We start from the raw sequence: 18,929 nt of genomic DNA, 5'->3' as shown, positions 1-18,929 counted from the left end.
GATCTCATGTAATGTAGCCTTCAAGTGTTTATTTAAGGCATATTTAGTCCTCATTTAAAAACAGTTAAGTGGAAAAATTAAAACAGCAGCAATGCTTTAACCCAACACATAGAGCTAATGTCTGCTTTAATGTTTGCTTTTTAAAGCATGTAAAAGCTGCCAACCACAGTTGTCATTTCAGTGACAACATTTTGAGAAATAAGGAGTTTGCTTTTTTCTACCACTGTCTCATATCAAGGATATGTTGTTTCAAAAATGACTTGTCTGCCATTGTTATTGCTCTAGACTGTACAGTATATGCATAGAGGGTGCACAGAGAGTAAAGCTTGATAGTTATACAGACAGTTCAACTAGTGTTGGTGCTTATGATGGTCAATTGTAGTGTTTTAAATGATCTATTTCTTAGTTAGTTACTTAATCATTAATTACTTGCAATTGTATACCAGTAGGTTACCTAAACGTAAGGTTAGAAAAAGTTACAGAGTATATATTTTGTGGGTATAATCCATTAGCATCATATGAGACACTGATGTGTCATGGAGCGCATCAAATATGCAAACATTATTCTACAATATTGTATCGGTGTTTACCCCCATACCTACCAAGTAAATGCATTGTTTGGTATTTGTTTTTCTGGTGAACGATAAGACAGTCAGGGCAGGTCTGCAGGAACTTGTGGCTGAGTGTGTCGGCCACTGAAGGACATGACACAGAGATTCATGATGAGGACAATACTCTTAATATACTGAATATATGTGGATTAAATTGTTCAAAAACGGTGTCATAACAGCATCTGTTAAACCTATAATGGAGTTTTAGGTCATATATGAAAGGTAACTGTCACATATTTGTCATTGTGTGTCTTCAGTAAAACAACTTACCATAGATTTCCAAGTCTTTGCCACTGGTGAGGGTCATATTGAGATTAACTGTGATACATGGATCTTTCCTGAAATAAGATTTGTGGATGTTTAAGTACCGAAAGGGCAGAAATAAAAAAAACAACATTTAGACGTTTGATCCGTCTCATGACCCACAATTGCTGTCTTTAGCACTTTAGAAAAATACCAACAGTTCTTCATCCTTGCTTGATGGTCAACTTTGGAGCCTAGTGAAAGTTCAGTCTATCTTTTGCATTCATAAGCATATTGTTATATTTCTCATACCAGCATGCCATTCACATCTCTCATGGATGCTCACTCCTATTTTCCTTTACTCTCATTATTCACTGCTGTCAGTTGAGCTATTAGCTGTTCAGATTAGCTAGTCAAATCTATCCAGTAGCACAGCAACACAACTCTGTTGTCAGCCTATTATTTTGTGGCTGTCTGTAATGGGCTACTGTAGAAACATGGTGGTGCAACATGGTAGGCTATGTGGAAGACAACCCGATCTCTATATAGATAAAGGGCTCATTCTAATGCAAGTCCATTGTAATCGGAACTTGGGGAAAAGAACTACCCCCAACATAGAAAAGTGCAATGAAATGGCAATGAATTAGCTTTTCATCTGTTTTTACATTATTTCATTCTTGTATTGTGAAACTTGATGAAACAACTTTATATTTGCTATTTCCATTCACTTAATTTGTCCTTGACTCCAGCTCCCAGCAAGCTTAGCAACCTCGCACACTACGAGTCACCACAGTCAATTTACACACAATTTTCACACATGAAGTCAGCATCCACCATGTTGTTAAGATGTTACTAATTAAAATAAGTCCATTATGAACTTTTACACAGAGTAAAATAACTGATTACAGGAGACTACTTACTGGTGCGCGTTGGGAGCCGTTCGGGTACTAGTATTTAACAGAAGGGTCTGGTTGTCTGCAGTTGTACTGAACTCTAGCCATGAGCTCTCAATATTATATACAGGCTTAAACAAGTCATCATCTGCAATCACTTCGATCAGGATCCATTTGCCCAAGATCTGCTCAGAGCAACAAAATAGAATTTTAACCTTACATGTTATTTTATTAATGTTAACTATTAAAAGTCAAAGACACTGTCAGCTGAATTAACATTTCAGCAAATTACCCTTTTAACACTTTAAATGCAGTAATTCATTGTTCATTAAATATTACAGTGAGGCAACAGAATATTGGTAGTTTGTGATCTGTACCTTAGGAAGCTCATCCACTGCCATATTTTGGACCAGCTGACTGCAGTCATCTGCTGTTGGAGCTGATGCACTTAAAGACAGCAGAGAGACGAGGACAGAGGCAGACAGGTGCAGCATAAACATGGTGGACAGCAGCAGGTAAACACTTCACCTCAGAGGCTCAGTGAAGAACTGCAACATCTAACATTTATATAGAGGCTGCTACAATATGCAGATGCGAGATTGCAACACTGACTTTCGCAAACTGTGAAATTTCAATTGTGTAATCTTTTGGTGACACATAAACAAACAGAAATGTCCTCATGTCCTGACATGGTGGTTAATATATTGAACATGATATAAAAATGCACCTGATATTTTAAAAAAGTAACACTGATTGAATTGCTGATTATAACAACAGCTGTAAAAGACCTGACTACTTTTCCACATGATTTCAACATGTGTTTCAACAAATTTTTACATTTATTTTAGTTATCATCTTGATTATATTGCATATTGCTGACCTCATTTTCGAGAGTGAAGTCAGCTTTTCTTTACTGGTAACTGCTTTCAAAAAATCTCTTTGAGTACAACTAAGTGAACCATGTATTTTGGTATGAGAGGATCATATTGAAACTAAGCAACAATATCTTTGTTACTCAGCTGTTGGCTGTAATCACCTAAATATACAGTATGTCTAAATATTTCAAACACATCGAAATGTTATAATCAAAAAGTCAGTGACTTGTTATCAGTAAATCTGCAAATAAATTGTATTGAAAGGATTTGCTTTGTGATGTATTCAATTGTATTTCTTTTCTTTGGTGACCAGGGGCCTGTTTCAGGAAGCAGGTTTAACTAACTCTGAGTTAAAACCTTAACTCTAGGTTGACCAACTCTGAGCTGTCAAACTCAGAGTTTTCGGTTTCAGAACAAGTGTTAACAGTTAGTTCAATCAACTCTGAGTCAAAGTAACTCTGAGTGAAGCTTGTGCATGAGGAGATACCAAGCCCTCATCAATGGAGCACGGATAACATGATTCACCATGACAACGGGAGAAACAAAGGGCTCAGTCCTCCTACTTCTCCCCAAAGGATTTAGAAATATTAATGAATACATGCAGATGATGAGTATATTTAAGAAAAGACAGTCAACAGTGAATATTAATGGAAAAAAAGAGAAACATTTTGTCTCGAGTGGTCGACTTATACAACATTTATATTCTGTGTATGTGTGCGTGGCACATTTAACATTCATGCAGACCCCAACAGGTACAAAACGTAGGCCTACTTGGCAGCAACTGAATATGAAATATAAAAATATAGCTCAAACAAGTAAGGTATTGATTACAAACAATTGTGGAGTTGTTTAGCCTGTCCTACCTCATTAAACAACATTTAAATGCTACATTCAACATGTGATATATATTTCAGTAGTTGATGAAATCTTCTAGCAAAAAAGAGTCAATTTTTCAGCCATCCCAACACTGCCAGTATTTAATATTGTCTATTTGAAAGCAAGACCTACATGCCTTTATACATACAACACTACAAAAGAGTAAACTTTTAAGTGCAATAGTCAAATTTAGTTTTATTTAAAGATTTATGTTTGGGCACTTTCACCTTCGTTTAACAGTAGCTGGTATACAGAGAGAGAAAGTTCCTCACTGGTATCGAACCAGCAACACTTTCACTATGAAGCATGCGCAGTAACCACTTGGCTATCAATCACCTTCAGATGCTGCATTTGCGACAGCCCGACAGACGGTTGCCTTGGAAACATGAACTTGAACAGAGAACTTGTTCTGAACTGAGAGCATGTCCATGTGGTGTCGTACAGACGATACGAGGGCTGAGAATATTGTTCAGATAAATTATCGATTATACAGAAAAATGGAAACACTCAAACAGAACATCATCAGAGATAAAACATCCCAGCGGGGTCCGATCACCCTCTGACGGAGATTTGTGCTTCGTATTTGTGCTTCAATATTAACTGACTCTTTAAGAAAAGGACACGTCTGACAGCTCCTTCAGTCTGCGGGCTTCAACTAAAAAGGAGGAAAAACTCAGGGTTAGTTGAAGAAAACCTGCCAGCGAGCAGGTTAGGTTCACAGAGTATGTTGCCAGGGTAACTGACTCAGAGTTAAGCTGAACTGGCTTTGTGAAACCGAAAAACCAGAGTTTCCCTCATCTCAGGGTTAACTAACTCAGAGTTTTCACTAAACCTGCTTTCTGAAACAGGCCCCAGGTGGGGGATTTGTCATGGCTGATGTAAACAGATGTAAACAGATGTTACATACTAGCTACTCACTTCTGCCACCCAGTGGGCAACATTTACATCACACACAGTTTGGACCTTAGGAAATTGTGACATTGACCTGAATGTTTTCACTATTTTCACATCATAAATCCTATAGACAAAATGATACATTGATTCAATGAGTAGATAATCTCCAGTTTGATTTATAATATGAAAACTTGTTTGTTTCAACCCTTGTGGACAGGTTTTTGTGTTTCAGATTACTTGGGAAACATCATTAATGTTGGCCTTTGAAAATAAAGCTACAAGTTACATGAAGAAAACAAACATTTGTTCTTTCTAAACTAGTGAAAAAGACTCATCACCTGTGTGAACTCTATTCTATTCTTTACCATTTTGACAGTCTTTGCAATATCACCACACTGGGAGGTCAGTTCATGTTTTGCAACCCTGGTGTAAAGCAGTGAAGGGCTGTACTCAGTTTGTATTCAACTTGCTCTCTGTTGTAGCCTATAGATTTGATGTGTATGTATATAAATACCAAATATAGGAGCGCACAAGCTTACATATGGACATTTAATGATACAGCCTATGTTAATTTCTGCCCTTTCGGTACTTCAGTCCCATCCCTGTTTTTTATAAACTTTATTTCACAAAATATACAAAGTCAGGATCAACTAATACATGAAACAATGACAGAGAGCTAAATATCGACAATACATATTCACACAAGTACAAATATAAATTTATAATAAAATATATATAACATGTCTTCACTTAAATATATATATATATATATATATAAACTAAATGAATAAACAAAGGATGAAAATAAAATAAGCAAGAAAAAAACAAAACAATTGATATGCATTACAATAAACTAGCTATACAACAATTACAGTACAGAAAAGAGGTACGTTCTAGTTTCAAGGGAGTTCAACAAATATATTTTTTATAATGTTCTTATTGTTTATCAAGGAAAGCGATTTGACAGTTTAATTGATTTCTACAGAAAACATGACAAATGAGGTCTGAGAATCTAAGAATTTCTGTTTATGGATAAAGAATTTCAAAATAAAAAGTCAATCACATAATACAGCGACTTATTTTTTCTGTTGTCATAGTAACATATGATATATTTAAGAGTAAAATGATCAGTGACATTGTGAGAATGGAAAATGAAATGGTTTAAATCAGACCAACGTTTATGTTATTTCACACTGAAAAGAAAATATGAGTGTTTCATCAGCTTGTCTACAAAAAGAGCTATCATCCCTGATGTAACTAACTTAAACCCCTGGTACCGGTTACATCATGACCTTCAGATGCCCACTACGTATAGCTGACCTATTCTGTTCATAATCACAAAAAAAGACAAAACTGTAGAAATATACACAATTTTTATATGTCAAAAAATAAATAATCATTTATAATATATCGCCAATGTACGACGCATATTTAATCAGAAAAAGATTAAATAATGTTTTTTGAAGTGTTAAAACGTTTAAGGCACTACATGGATAGCCCGCTGTGGGTCCTCTAGCGGCGCATGGTGCAACATGTGTTGGATTCTTCCAGAAGGACCGTCGCAGTAGTCTTCTTCAGTCTTACCCACAAGACACGCAGCTTCACCGGACTTGACTCAGCTCTGTCCCGGACACACCACCTGGAACTTTTGACTTCGCATTCTCTTCAACGCGCAACTCTGCAGTCGTGCCTAGCCTGTTTATTTAAATTACACTCAGTTAGCCTGTTAGCTTATTAGCCAAATTGTCAAAAAATGTTGAGCGTCGCCAGAAGCGTTTCAAGGACTCTCCCGACAAGAAGCAGCGCCAGAAATGTCTCCTCTCTGATCAAGAAGGTGAGTCTCCAACACACGCAAATAACCTTAATCTATAACATTCGTGCGTGCATGCATACATCCATGAAAATGTTCGACTGATGTGATTTGACAACCGACCGGCGAGGTTAACATGCTAGCAGAGTTAGCTTGAGGCCAGCTAATCGTGACTATGGGATTGTGTCTCGTCGTTCCTTTTTCTAATATAAACATACACAGACTGGCGTAACGCTATATATCACCTCACTTTGTTCACTGTTGTTCAGTTTAAGCTCTCATTCACGCAGTTAGAGTGACTGGAGGTGTTTGAAGCTAAGCTACATGTTGCATAAGTCGTCTCACCGGTCACCTTCCTAATGACTGTGCGTGCTGCACTGTGTTTAAGTGACAACTGTATTCCTTTGTCATTTCATCAGTTTTAAGTCAGCGTGTGTAGTGAGACAGCACTGTTAACTGGCTCCAAGGCTAGAACCTGGAGGATGAATGGCTCAGTGACCTTCAGTCAGCTGTCTCCTCCCCCTCAACATGCTGCAACATTTTTCATGTTGTTCCAAAGTTAAAGTCACACATTCACACCTGCATTAGTTTGGCCTTTTCTCCATTGTGCTGCGTCTTTAACATTAATAATAAATAATAAACTTTATTTATAGAGCATCTTTCTTACAAGGGGTGTAGCTCAAAGTGCTTTAAAATAAGATGTTCCTTTATTAGTCCTACAATGGGAGAATTTGTATTATTACAATAGCAAAGTGGACAGTAAAATAGAATAAAAGAACAGAAATACGAATAAAGCACAATAAATGATAAGTACAGAAAACAGTAAGAACAATAATAGAAAGAAAAATAATAAAATAATTGTGGCATTGTTACAACAGGGATATTGGTATTGAGTGATAATATACCAGCTTTACAGAGAAAAATACAATAAAACAGCAAATTGTCAAATACAATTAGACAACTTGTAAAAGTGAGACATTTATTTAAAATAAGTGATAGTGATACTAATTACAAGGCCAGATCAAATAAATATGTTTTCAGCTGCTTCAAGTTGTTCAGAGTCCAGATCTCTTATAGCTTTAGGGAGAGTGTTCCATCATTTTTACAGCATAATTAAAGATAGCTGATATCTATTTTCTTGTATGTATTTAAAAACCCAGCAGTAGATGATCCATGATATATTGCTGTACTCAAGGTGGTAGACTTTGTTTGCCAGGTATAGTTAAACATCTTACCACCTTTTTAATATTGTAAGAGTCTGATTCAGGTTTTTGTTGTTTTTAATGTTACATTCTTAAATGAGTGATCGCAGGTTTCTTGCACTGGCTGATCACATATTGAAAGTTTTGTTACATTTCTTAGAGATATTTCCTTAACATTTTAACATGTATTTGCTAAAGGGAATCATTATGTGGTAACTGTGATGTAATCCTTTTGTGATATGTTCACAGGCCTGCTGGAGTGGTTTCCAACCAGATGCTCTCAGAGTTCTGTCCAGGAGAGACTATGCGTGAGTATTAGCATGAAAAAAAAATCCAGGAAATAACCCAATGTGTAAAATTGCAGCTGTGGCAGTTTGTAAAATGGTTATTGCTCTTTAGTAAATGATTAAATCAATTTAGAAACACTTAACTGACTTGTAAGTGGGGTTTCTCACAGAAGGAAGACCACCACTGCTCTGTTGTTGGCTCTGTTAACTTTGTGCTTAGATTTTCACGACACACCTGTAACAGTGATCGTGTCCGTGTTGCAGGTCAGAAGCCATCAAGGGCGCCGTCATCGGCATCGACCTGGGAACCACCAACTCCTGCGTGGCAGTCATGGAGGGGAAACAAGCCAAGGTGATGCTGAGCAGACATCTCTGTTAGGTTTAGCTCAGGCAGCGTCACAACAGCTGGTCAGCTTTTCTGTCTCAGTGATGGAAAAAGTGGAAGTTAAATGTAGACAGCAGCTTTTCTCTGCATGGGTATGAAGTATGCTTTCATTGACCTTTTGTTACCATGTTATTTAATGTATTCTTGTGGTGCAGAATCTGTCCCTCAGATGCAGCTGATTATTGGTCAGATCCACACACACACAGGTCAGGGTTATGCTAGAAAATAACTAGTTTGTATGGTTTGTTGTCCAACTTCAACAGGCAAGTGTTTTTCTGTTTTTTTTTAGCTTTATAAAGTATTTTTTGTCTTTTAAAATGTTTATTTTAAATGCAAATGCAGACTTGAAAAAGCAAGTTTCTGCAGCTGTTGGTCACTCTGTGAAGTCCAGGAAGAACGACAGTTGTAAATTTGACTGAAATGTTGTTTGTACAGTTTAAGAAAAAAAATATATAACTAAGTTGGGAGTGAAACGAGTGAAACTGAAATTCCCTTTGTTCATCAGACATGCATCCATGAAAAGGTGAAAAATCTGATTCTAAAGACTAAAGAAGGTTGTTTTTCAGACAACAGTTAAACAGTTAATGCCTCAAGCATTTTAATTTATGCAAACAACAGTAGGTGTCTATTGGTAGTACAGGTGTTCTCTTGATTCTCATCTCATTTAATTCTATGGATCCTCACTATGCAATGTGAGGGTGTTTCCAACTAACACCTATAGTAGTTAACAGAGAAACACAACATTGCAGCCTGATGTTTAGTGACATGAAATCATCACAGTATGTTTTGGTTAGCTGATAATGGTTCATGATGCTGTGCTGCTGTGTTCTCTTTTTTTAAATGGTGAAGGTCCATTTAGAAACAGTTATTTCCAGTCTTGTCTTTGGTGTTTGCTGTGACAACAAGTGTGACACCTCTGACTGACTGACTTCTAACTTACCATGAAGTTTCTGCTCCTGAAAACAACAGTGAATGAAATTTGAATTCTTTAAAGAACAAACTTAATTTAAAAGTCTCATTAAAACAAGCTGTGGAATCACACACCATAGCTCCTAATAGGTAAAGCAGTGGCATCCAGCGGCTAATCATATATCCTGTTCAGAAGTTAATTTAGCTGTTTGACAAGAAGCATCTTCATTCAGTGACGTTCTGTGTTTGTCAGTAATGTTTTTGATGTTAGTGATTATTAATATGATGTTAAATGTGAGGAGTGAAAAAAAACCTAGAGAGACAACTTTCTCCCCTGTAGAGAGAGGAAAGAAAGAAAGAAAGAGGACTCTCCCAATAATTACATTATCAACTTGTCATACAGGCCTACTGATAAACACGTCTGACAGAGAAAAAAACCCTGTGCTACTATTGGAGAATGTTAGGCCAACCAAGTTACACCATTCTGAGGCAATTTCAGTTCATTTCAAGGAATAAATTATATATTTATTCAATGATGTAAGAGTTTATTTGATTTGTAAAACCACCTTGCAGACAAAGAGTGTTGGTCTGCTTGGAGAGAACAAGCAGCACTTACAATGAGAGTAGATGACTGCTGATGTCTGAAGTTTGGTGAAGGAACTAAAGGATGTGTCTCCTCTTCACAGGTGCTGGAGAACGCAGAGGGAGCAAGGACCACTCCGTCAGTCATTGCCTTCACACCAGAGGGGGAGCGTCTGGTGGGCATGCCGGCTAAACGCCAGTCTGTAACCAACCCTCAGAACACCCTGTACGCCACCAAGAGACTGATAGGACGTCGCTTTGACGACCCAGAGGTCCAGAAAGACCTGTGAGTGCATCTTAGCTGGGTTTATTTCCTCCTGTGGAGGGATACAGTTAAACATACAGTCTAATAATATACTAGTAATTCCAGCGGATGTTAATGTTGTTTCTTTTCACTAACAGGAAGAACGTGCCCTACAAGATTGTACGTGCATCTAATGGTGACGCTTGGGTGGAGGCTCATGGAAAAATGTATTCCCCCAGCCAGGCTGGAGCCTTTGTTCTGGTTAAGATGAAGGAGACTGCAGGTATAACTTCATCTGCACGGGACAGGATGTTAAAAGGATCCACATGTGAGCTCTGGTTTTTAGTAATGATTTGGTGTTTGTGTTGCAGAGAGCTACCTGGGAACCAAAGTGAAGAATGCTGTGGTCACTGTACCAGCATACTTCAATGACTCTCAGAGACAGGTACACACACACACACACACACACACACACACAAATAATAATAATCAGTGTGGTTGACAATTTAAACGAGTATTTACACAAGTCAGGTTTTCCACCAAAAAAAGATGGCAGGATGGTGGAGGTTATAGAGATAACACCCATTCAGTTTATTTTCATGTATTAGCATCAATGTTCATCAAGTACAAAACCCTAATTAGTAAATTCGTAGTTTGTTATCCATGTTTTATGTTGTCATGGCCTCCAAAGAGGTAGGAAAAGCAAAGAAATTATTTTTTAATATAGCACTTTCCAGAAAGAGAGGCTCTAAGGTGTCATGATAGGTGTCACCATGAGGATTTAGTGTTGTGCTCTGTGAATATTGTTTTCACAGTATTCCACTATCACCCATTGGAGTTTTTAAACAGGAGATTAACTTTCTGTATATCTGCAGTCACAGTAAATCACCCGTTCAAAGATTGTTCCCCCATCTTTGAGAAAGTGCTTGTAAAAGACGCTGCCAGTAGAAAGCGGTGCATCTTCTCAGCGGAACATCTTTGATTTAACTGAAGTCAGTGTAGTGCAGAAAGAAGATGCTAAGTAACTGGTAGCAGCAATCTGAGGGAAGTCCTGATTCTTCTGTTTAGTGTGATGAAAAGAGTAACTCAGTTGTTTCTAGGGTAATAAAGTTGAGTATGCTATTAGTCAGTTAACATGAAGCTTTTCTTATTTTTCATCCTTTTTCAAAATGATACATATCCAAACTTTTTTGAATTAAACGTTGGTCAGTAACATCTGTAAGCTCATTGCTTTGGTTTTAAAGCCTACAATGGTCCTAGTTTCAGTGTCATACCTCTCAGTGCACTTCTACCAGACCACATTGCGTAATTATTACTGGTACCAGTTTGGAGAGAAGTTACCGTAGGTGGAAACATGAGAGAGTTAGCAGATGGTCACCACTTATTAATAAATGATTGGTATTGTAATGCTTTTGTCTTTCCCGGCAGTGTGGAGAAAATACAGTACACAGGCGCACTGGAAGAGGTTGTTGTGAAATTGTGGTGTTATGCTATTATTGATATTATTCAAAATATATTCTTCGTACTGTGCAGCACAACGCACAAACTGCAGAACTTAGTATTATCACTTCTGAAGAGTACACATGCATCATTCGTCAAGTGTTTTAATATTGCAGTTAGACAGTTACTCAACGTTTGTGCTCACAAACTCGAGTTCAGGAACCCGATTAATGTACCTACTAAACTCAGTCATGGTGTCACCATGTAAAACATTGTGATAGCCCTACAAATATACAGATGCAATTTGGGAAACACTGCTAACAACATATATGAATAAATACTTTAACAAGAAATATGGTTAATAAAGGCTAAACTACACATCTAAGCACAGGATAATAGAGAAATAAACTCGGATAGGGGTTGATTTCTACAGCCAGTGACAACAGGACAGTCTGTTGCTACGTCAACCATGGGTTACTACCATAGCAACGCACTGTCTGACCAATCACCTTCATATTTATTCATATGTGTTGCTTTTGTTAGCAGTGTTTCCCACAATGCTTCTGTATTACTGTAGGGCTATTAGAGAATTCTACATGATGAAACCATGATTGAGTTTAGTAGGTACTTTAGTCAGATTCCTGAGATTTGGTTAAACTTGCATATCACTGACCAATGGAAAAGTTCATCATTGTATGTAAAAAGGAACCATTCCAGAGTCCTGTGTCTAACATGGGATATTTAATTGAATTGTGACAAAGACTTATGACGCCCTGACGAGGGGGGCTGCAGCCCAGGCAGCACCCCCCTTCCTGAGCCAATGAATGTACAGCCAATACTTTGCAACATTCCTAAAGGTCTGATCTCTTTTTGTGATTTTAGGCCACCAAAGACGCTGGTCAGATCTCCGGTTTAAACGTCCTGCGTGTGATCAACGAGCCAACAGCTGCTGCTCTGGCTTACGGCCTGGACAAGACCCAGGATAAGATGTGAGCATCAGTCCTCACAAAGAAAGGAACCATTAGACATGTTAATTGGTGTGCTTTGTAACAAAACTGATGTGTTTGTGTGTGTTTGTATGTCTAGTATCGCCGTGTATGATCTGGGTGGAGGTACCTTTGATATCTCAGTCCTGGAGATCCAGAAGGGAGTCTTTGAGGTGAAGTCCACCAACGGCGACACCTTCCTGGGAGGAGAGGACTTCGACCAGCACCTCCTCAAACACATCGTCAAGGAGTTTAAGAGAGAGGTAGATATTTAAGTCTCTGTAGGTTTGTTTTAACTGAGCCTCTCATTCATGTTTGTCTGTGTTTCCAGGTTTTCATGTGTGTGTTTTGTCTCCTCAGTCTGGCGTGGACCTGCTGAAAGACAACATGGCTCTGCAGAGAGTCAGAGAGGCTGCCGAGAAGGCCAAGTGTGAGCTGTCATCTTCACTGCAGGTACTCACGCACACCTTTAATTCTGATCAAGACCACTTCACTCTGGATCTGTGTACTCTTTCACTGTCATATATGAGATTGCGTTTAGCATTGAACCCACAGCCCCAGCTCTCAGTCAGCTGTCCAGACAGTGTGTGTGTCTGGCTCAGTGTTACAGTGCTGGTAGAGGAAGCTCCTGTGTTGTTTCACTGCAGCAGGTTCTGTTTTAGAGTCTGCTGTCATTGAGTTGCTGCAGGATTCGGCTCAGTGAGAGTGGACTGTCCTGATACTACAGCAGGGCAGGCCTAGTACAGGGCCGCACAGCCTATTTAAACCTTTTTAATAGCATTCCTCCAAGTATTTGTAATGAGCTTCCATCAAAACCAATGTTACTAATATTATCGTAGTTTGAATGGTTAATGTTATGTGATGATATTCATGAATCTATCTGACATATCTGTCTCTCTCTCTCTCTCAGACTGACATCAACCTCCCCTACCTGACCATGGACGCCTCCGGCCCCAAACATCTCAACATGAAGCTATCCCGCTCCCAGTTTGAAGGCATCGTGGCTGACCTGATCCGCCGCACCGTGGCTCCCTGCCAGAAGGCCATGCAGGATGCCGAGGTGTCCAAGGGTGACATCGGAGAGGTGCTGCTGGTCGGAGGCATGTCACGTATGCCCAAGGTACACAACACACACACCGTGATCCCAGAGCCCAACAGCGCTAACAGAGAGTAACAGTGCACCTTATTTAATGTTAGAAAGAGGAGGACATTAAAACATATGACCCCGAAATGGTCAAATATGGGTTGCCATGGTAGCATACCTCCCTCTACTTATATTTGCTATCAATTCAAATACACTTTAGTTGTGTTATTACCAAACTAAATTACATAGTATTGAATAATTAAGTTTTAAACTCTCTGCAGTTATCTTAACCACCACTGACACCAAACCAATACCATACATACAGTGTGGTACAGGAGACAAGGTTTTTAGTCACAATAGATCAACCTTGAGATTCACAATCCTGCAAATTTCCAATCAAATCACTAAAGGATAAGATCTGATCCAGACATGAAGAGTGACATCTGCTGGCCAAATGTAGTATTACAGTGAAAAAAATACACATTACTAAATTCGTGTCCACACCACCTTAAACAAGTTTACTTGTATATAAAAGTGAAAAAAGCAGATTGGTCACGTGTAGTCTTCTATTATCCAGTGTGTGTTTCCTCATTTTCTCTTTTAATCTGATGTTTTTTGTTAGATTTTTACCATCTGTTAATCATTACTATGCACAAAAACCATGATCCCATAGTCAGTTGTGGTTCTCGCTGCACATGACTTTAATTAATGTATGGCTATGCTAACATTGACTCTCATTGTGTCTCTCTGTAGGTTCAGCAGACTGTTCAGGACCTGTTTGGTCGGGCTCCCAGCAAGTCCGTAAACCCTGATGAGGCCGTCGCCATAGGAGCGGCCATCCAGGGTGGTGTGTTGGCTGGTGATGTCACTGACGTGCTGCTGTTGGATGTGACACCTCTGTCACTGGGTATTGAGACCCTGGGTGGAGTCTTCACCAAACTCATCAACAGGAACACCACGATCCCCACCAAGAAGGGCCAGGTACTTACACCAACATTGGACTCCATGAGGCCCTTAGACTCTTCGTGTTTGCTTTATCATCAAACATGATTTGAAATGTTCTGAAGCATGCCCGTCCACTCTCCTCAGGTGTTCTCCACAGCAGCCGACGGACAGACTCAGGTGGAGATCAAGGTGTGTCAGGGTGAGAGAGAGATGGCGGCAGACAACAAGGTGCTGGGTCAGTTCACTCTGGTGGGAATCCCCCCGGCCCCCCGCGGTGTCCCTCAGATCGAAGTCACCTTCGACATCGATGCCAACGGCATTGTCCACGTCTCCGCCAAGGACAAAGGCACAGGCCGCGAGCAGCAGAGTGAGTGACTGCAGTCTGTATCACGGTTGTCAAGGCTTTCAGTAATGATTTGTTTCAGCTATTATGTAAAGTAAATGTTTCAATGAATAGGTTTGAGTTAAATGGATTTTTAGAGCTGTGTTTGATGTCTCAGCTGACTGTTCTTTGCCTTCATTTTGATTGGTATCATCAATAGTTTTAATTAGCAGATATATAAAAGTCAAACTGCTATACTAGTGTATAAACATCCCGTCTGCACTGTCCACAGTTGTTATCCAGTCATCAGGAGGTCTCAGTAAAGACGACATCGAGAACATGATCAAGAATGCCGAGAGGTACGCAGAGGAGGACAGGAGGAGAAAGGTGAGAGTTTCAAATAGTGAGGATTGAAATGATGAATGTACTCAAGTATATTTTACATCAGGGGGACAATAAGTGGCACTTGAAATGAGCCTCTTTGTTTAAGACTATCAGCATTTTTGTCATGGTCTGTTTTTTTTGTGACTGTTAATTAGGAACGTGTGGAGGCCGTCAACACAGCTGAGGGCATCGTTCATGACACAGAGTCTAAGATGGAGGAGTTCAAGGACCAGCTTCCTGCTGATGAGGTACAGCTGCACACTTTATTTTACTCATTTATGTTAGTTTGGTTTTTATGTCAGTGTTCCAACAGAACTGAAAGACCTGGAAAAGTTATGGAATTTTAAAATCTAATTTTCCAGGCCTAAAGGTAAAATTTCCAGGAAATATAGGTAAAATCAAGTTTGGGGAAAAGTCATGGAATTGAACCTTCATGTGTTACAAAAGTGCTCGCTGGTCAGATTTGACATGTTTGATTCATTAATAAGCTCAAAACACTGGATGGTAATTTGTGGGACTTATTTTTCATCCATAATCATAATATATATACTTGCATTTAGGCACAATTTAACTATTATACTGTTTAAAATGAACAAAACAGGCATATGTTATAAGACCATAAGAGACTAATGATAAACAATGTTGTGTTATAGGTCAAAACAGACCCTAAGAGGGGTGAAAAATCTTTAATTAAATGAGTTTTAATTCCAAAAACAATCTTAATTTGGTCAATTATTTTAATTCAGTTCAATTATATTTACACCACTTAGTTCTATAAAAGACAATTGGAGTCTTGTTTTGAGTGTAAATCTGTCTCTGTCTGTAAATATGATGCACCTTCATTGACTCATTTGTCTTCTCCTCCACCCGCAGTGCACCAAGCTGAAGGAGGAGATCACAAAGGTGAGGGATCTTCTGGCAAACAAGGACTCAGAAACAGGAGAGAACATCAAACAGGCGGCTTCCAACCTGCAGCAGTCGTCACTCAAACTCTTTGAAATGGCCTACAAGAAGGTAAGAAGATTCACCCTGTTACAAAATAAAAGCCAAATAACAAACTCTGAAAGTTCTGGTTGATATCTTGGACAGGAATCAGTCTCATTTCACTGTTACTTAAATAGTTAGATAGTCCTTCTGTTATTGCTTTAATTTCAATTCTAATAGTAGAACAGTCAGCGAAGTAGTCATTTATAATTGAATTGTAACAGACAACAATGAGATGATGAAAACAATTAAAGTTGAGTTGTTGATCATGAACAATAACAGTAGAGCGAAAGAAAGGTATGTGGCATTACACTTTAGATAATAACAAGGTGAGAGACAAATGGTAATCCAATCCAATCTTAAATTGCGTTGTGTATGGATTTTTTAATTTGAAATAGGATTAGATCCTCTCTGTGCTGTTTCCATCAAATATAAAGCAGTTAAATGAGGTGTTTATTTCAAAATGAAGTGTGGCTTTTTCATTTCTTTTTGTGTAAGGAATTCAGCTCTGGCACAAAAATTCTTGACAGTTGAAGATGCTGATGTGTGGTTAAAAAAACACTTTATTTCAGCACTTTGATGATTTTCTGGAAAAAATTTCTGTAATTTCGTTCTAATCGTAGGAAAACCATAGATTTCCTGTTTAAACACACCTAAATATGAACTCAGTATATTTTTATTATTCTTACATTTTTAATATGTTACTTACAATTATACTTGTGCCCATCTTCAGCACCAAATTGTGGTTCTTTCTGACAAATATAAAGAACTATGATAGGAGAGATTGGATAGATACATTATTGTTAAATATCAGAACCTCAATAAAAATATGGGAAAAAAAAAAAAAATCTTTTTGTAAATTATACAATTGCGATTATTTGTGACTAATATTGCAATTGTGAAAGAATCTTTTAAAATTAATCTTAAGTGTACATTATCATCATTCTCACTGAGAAACATTAAAATAATTATGGTGTGATTAGAATATGATATGTAGTCCAGGACTTCTCTGCATTACCACAATATTTCAAAAGGATATTTTGATACTTTTTTGCCTTAAACAAATACTGCACCTTCTTCCATTTGAATATTGCAGTCAGCCGTATTGCAATTTAGATAAAATGGATGTATTGTTCAACCTGACCTCTAACTGACTTGTTCATCCTGCAGATGGCAGCAGAGCGAGATAGCAGCAGCGGAGGCAGCAGCGGCAGCAGCTCAGGCTCAACAGAGGGTGAGAAGAAGGAAGGCCAGCAGTAGACCTTTTGCACTTGGTTGTCAAGGGGGTCTCCATGACAACGGAGGACTGTCGGGCTCGGGGTGGACTTGGGGTGGGAGGGAGTGGCAGTCACGAGTGACAAGCTGAGTCTGTCATTCTCACCGTAATATATTATTCTACTGTGTTTTGGCAGTAAAATACTCTAGTGAAAGGATAAATGTCTATGTATGCTCCTCCAAGTCCTATGATTTCCTGTCTGTTTGTAATTTAATTATCTCTCAATACAATGTATGTTTATTTTTACAAAGCTGTTGATTTACATTTTGTGATAGTAACTTTTCTCTTTTTTTTTTGGTCGAAGACATCATGTAGAATTTATCTTTTTTTGTTCAGCTTGTTCATGTCTCCAGCTTACAACAATATTGTACAGTGTTCAGCATCAGTTAGTGATATCTTGTTTTAATAGTGTGCTCATAACAGCTCAGAGGTAAAATGCCACTCTGGAATGAATGACTTGACTTTTCATGTCAAGAAAAGTCCCAGTTGTCTTGAGCGCACTCTAAATGCTTGCAAATGAATGCAGATGGCTTTAATTTCATCAGTTTCAGAATCTGTTAAAAAAAAAAGCATCTACAGAGGGATTGTGATCCTAGTTCTTTTCCTCTCATGACAGATAGTTCTCATACTAACATGTGAGAACAGAATAAGGATGTATATGTGAGGAGGAGGGCAAGCTTTCCTTAAACGGTATATTTGCTATGTAAGAATGTAAAGAAACGCTTTATTTCAGTTCTTTACATCCTCTTCTGTGACGCTCTGTGAAGTTCACATCTGAAGGTATCGCTGACTTGAGTTGAACTTGAAGTGAATCAGGTGAATCCGGATCTTAATATTGCACAACACAGGATGAGGCCTTAGTTAACTCCATCCTAACAGACACACAGCAACAGGAGGAAGAGTTGGGATGCGAGGAACCTGCCGAATGATTTGTGGAAATATGGAGTCCAGCCGTGTCATTCATTCCCCCTCCAACAGGAAGTTTTGTCGCTGCCATAAACTGCTCTGGTGTAAATGTGATAGCTGCCTTGTGTCTGCCAGATAGTGATCCACATTGCTTCTACGTATGAAGGGAGCGAAGAGGCAGGCAGGAGGCAGCTTATGGAACTGAAATGGGGAAGGGGGAAGGGGTTGTGATTATATTACTGGAATTGGAAAATTTAGGGTCATTATAACTATTGCTGTCTTTTCTAATAAAAATCTTAAATGGGACTCTGTGTGTGTGTGTGTGTGTGTGTGTGTGTGTTGATATAAATGATAAAGTACATTTTCATTCATTTACATTAATGAGAGCAGCCCAGTGAAGTTGTAGTTTTCATCACCATTACACTGCTTTAAATCAGTAAGATTTGAGCTTAATGATTGAGTACCAGGTTGCAGACACCATTTCCAAAAGCAATTAGTGCCTAAACACCTGCGCAACCTTTGCCTGCCTTTTTTTGGCTCTAATTTATCAAACAGACAACCAGCAGAGGGAGGCAGAGCTCTATCTTCCAGCCTTGGTGGATCCATCTTCAAACTGAGATTTTGTACAGTTGAATAATCCTCACTTTCTTCAATGATACCAATCAATCAATCTTTATTTGCCAAATCACAACAGAGTTATTTTAAAGCACTTTACACATAGAGCAGGTTCTAAACCGAACTCTTCAGGTTTTAACTTTAAAGAGACCCAACATTCACCTGTGAGCAAGCAC

General features: G+C 38.5%; 1 protein-coding gene and 1 non-coding gene across 2 annotated transcripts; both read left to right on the top strand.

Moving 5' to 3' along the window:
* The first annotated feature begins 5,926 nt into the window (after window positions 1–5,926).
* hspa9 (heat shock protein 9) lies at window positions 5,927–18,444 on the top strand. Its single transcript, XM_053324421.1, has 16 exons — window positions 5,927–6,226; window positions 7,654–7,712; window positions 7,956–8,043; window positions 9,672–9,853; window positions 9,970–10,094; window positions 10,183–10,256; window positions 12,134–12,240; window positions 12,338–12,500; window positions 12,598–12,690; window positions 13,148–13,357; window positions 14,075–14,302; window positions 14,411–14,633; window positions 14,881–14,975; window positions 15,128–15,220; window positions 15,846–15,986; window positions 17,127–18,444. The coding sequence occupies exons 1-16, from the start codon at window positions 6,146–6,148 to the stop codon at window positions 17,214–17,216; spliced, it is 2,052 nt and encodes a 683-aa protein (XP_053180396.1). The 5' UTR covers window positions 5,927–6,145; the 3' UTR covers window positions 17,217–18,444.
* On the top strand, window positions 12,794–12,994 carry LOC128363531 (small nucleolar RNA SNORA74). Its single transcript, XR_008321687.1, has one exon. It is a non-coding gene; the product is annotated as a small nucleolar RNA SNORA74 (small nucleolar RNA).
* Window positions 18,445–18,929: the final 485 nt, after the last annotated feature.

The sequence above is a fragment of the Scomber japonicus genome, chromosome 8 (genome assembly GCF_027409825.1).
Source record: "Scomber japonicus isolate fScoJap1 chromosome 8, fScoJap1.pri, whole genome shotgun sequence".
Taxonomy (NCBI): domain Eukaryota; kingdom Metazoa; phylum Chordata; class Actinopteri; order Scombriformes; family Scombridae; genus Scomber; species Scomber japonicus.
The sequence above is the reverse complement of the archived record's forward strand: the minus strand, read 5'-3'. Positions and strand labels throughout refer to the sequence as shown.

What these genes read in the sequence shown, in the direction of transcription:
- hspa9 (XM_053324421.1), top strand. Translation starts at nt 6,146, where the DNA reads ATGTTGAGCGTCGCCAGAAGCGTTTCAAGGACTCTCCCGACAAGAAGC. An exon ending in AGCTGTCATCTTCACTGCAG is followed by an intron (nt 12,691 to 13,147) that starts GTACTCACGCAC and finishes TCTCTCTCTCAG; the next exon opens with ACTGACATCAACCTCCCCTA. An exon ending in ACCAGCTTCCTGCTGATGAG is followed by an intron (nt 15,221 to 15,845) that starts GTACAGCTGCAC and finishes CTCCACCCGCAG; the next exon opens with TGCACCAAGCTGAAGGAGGA.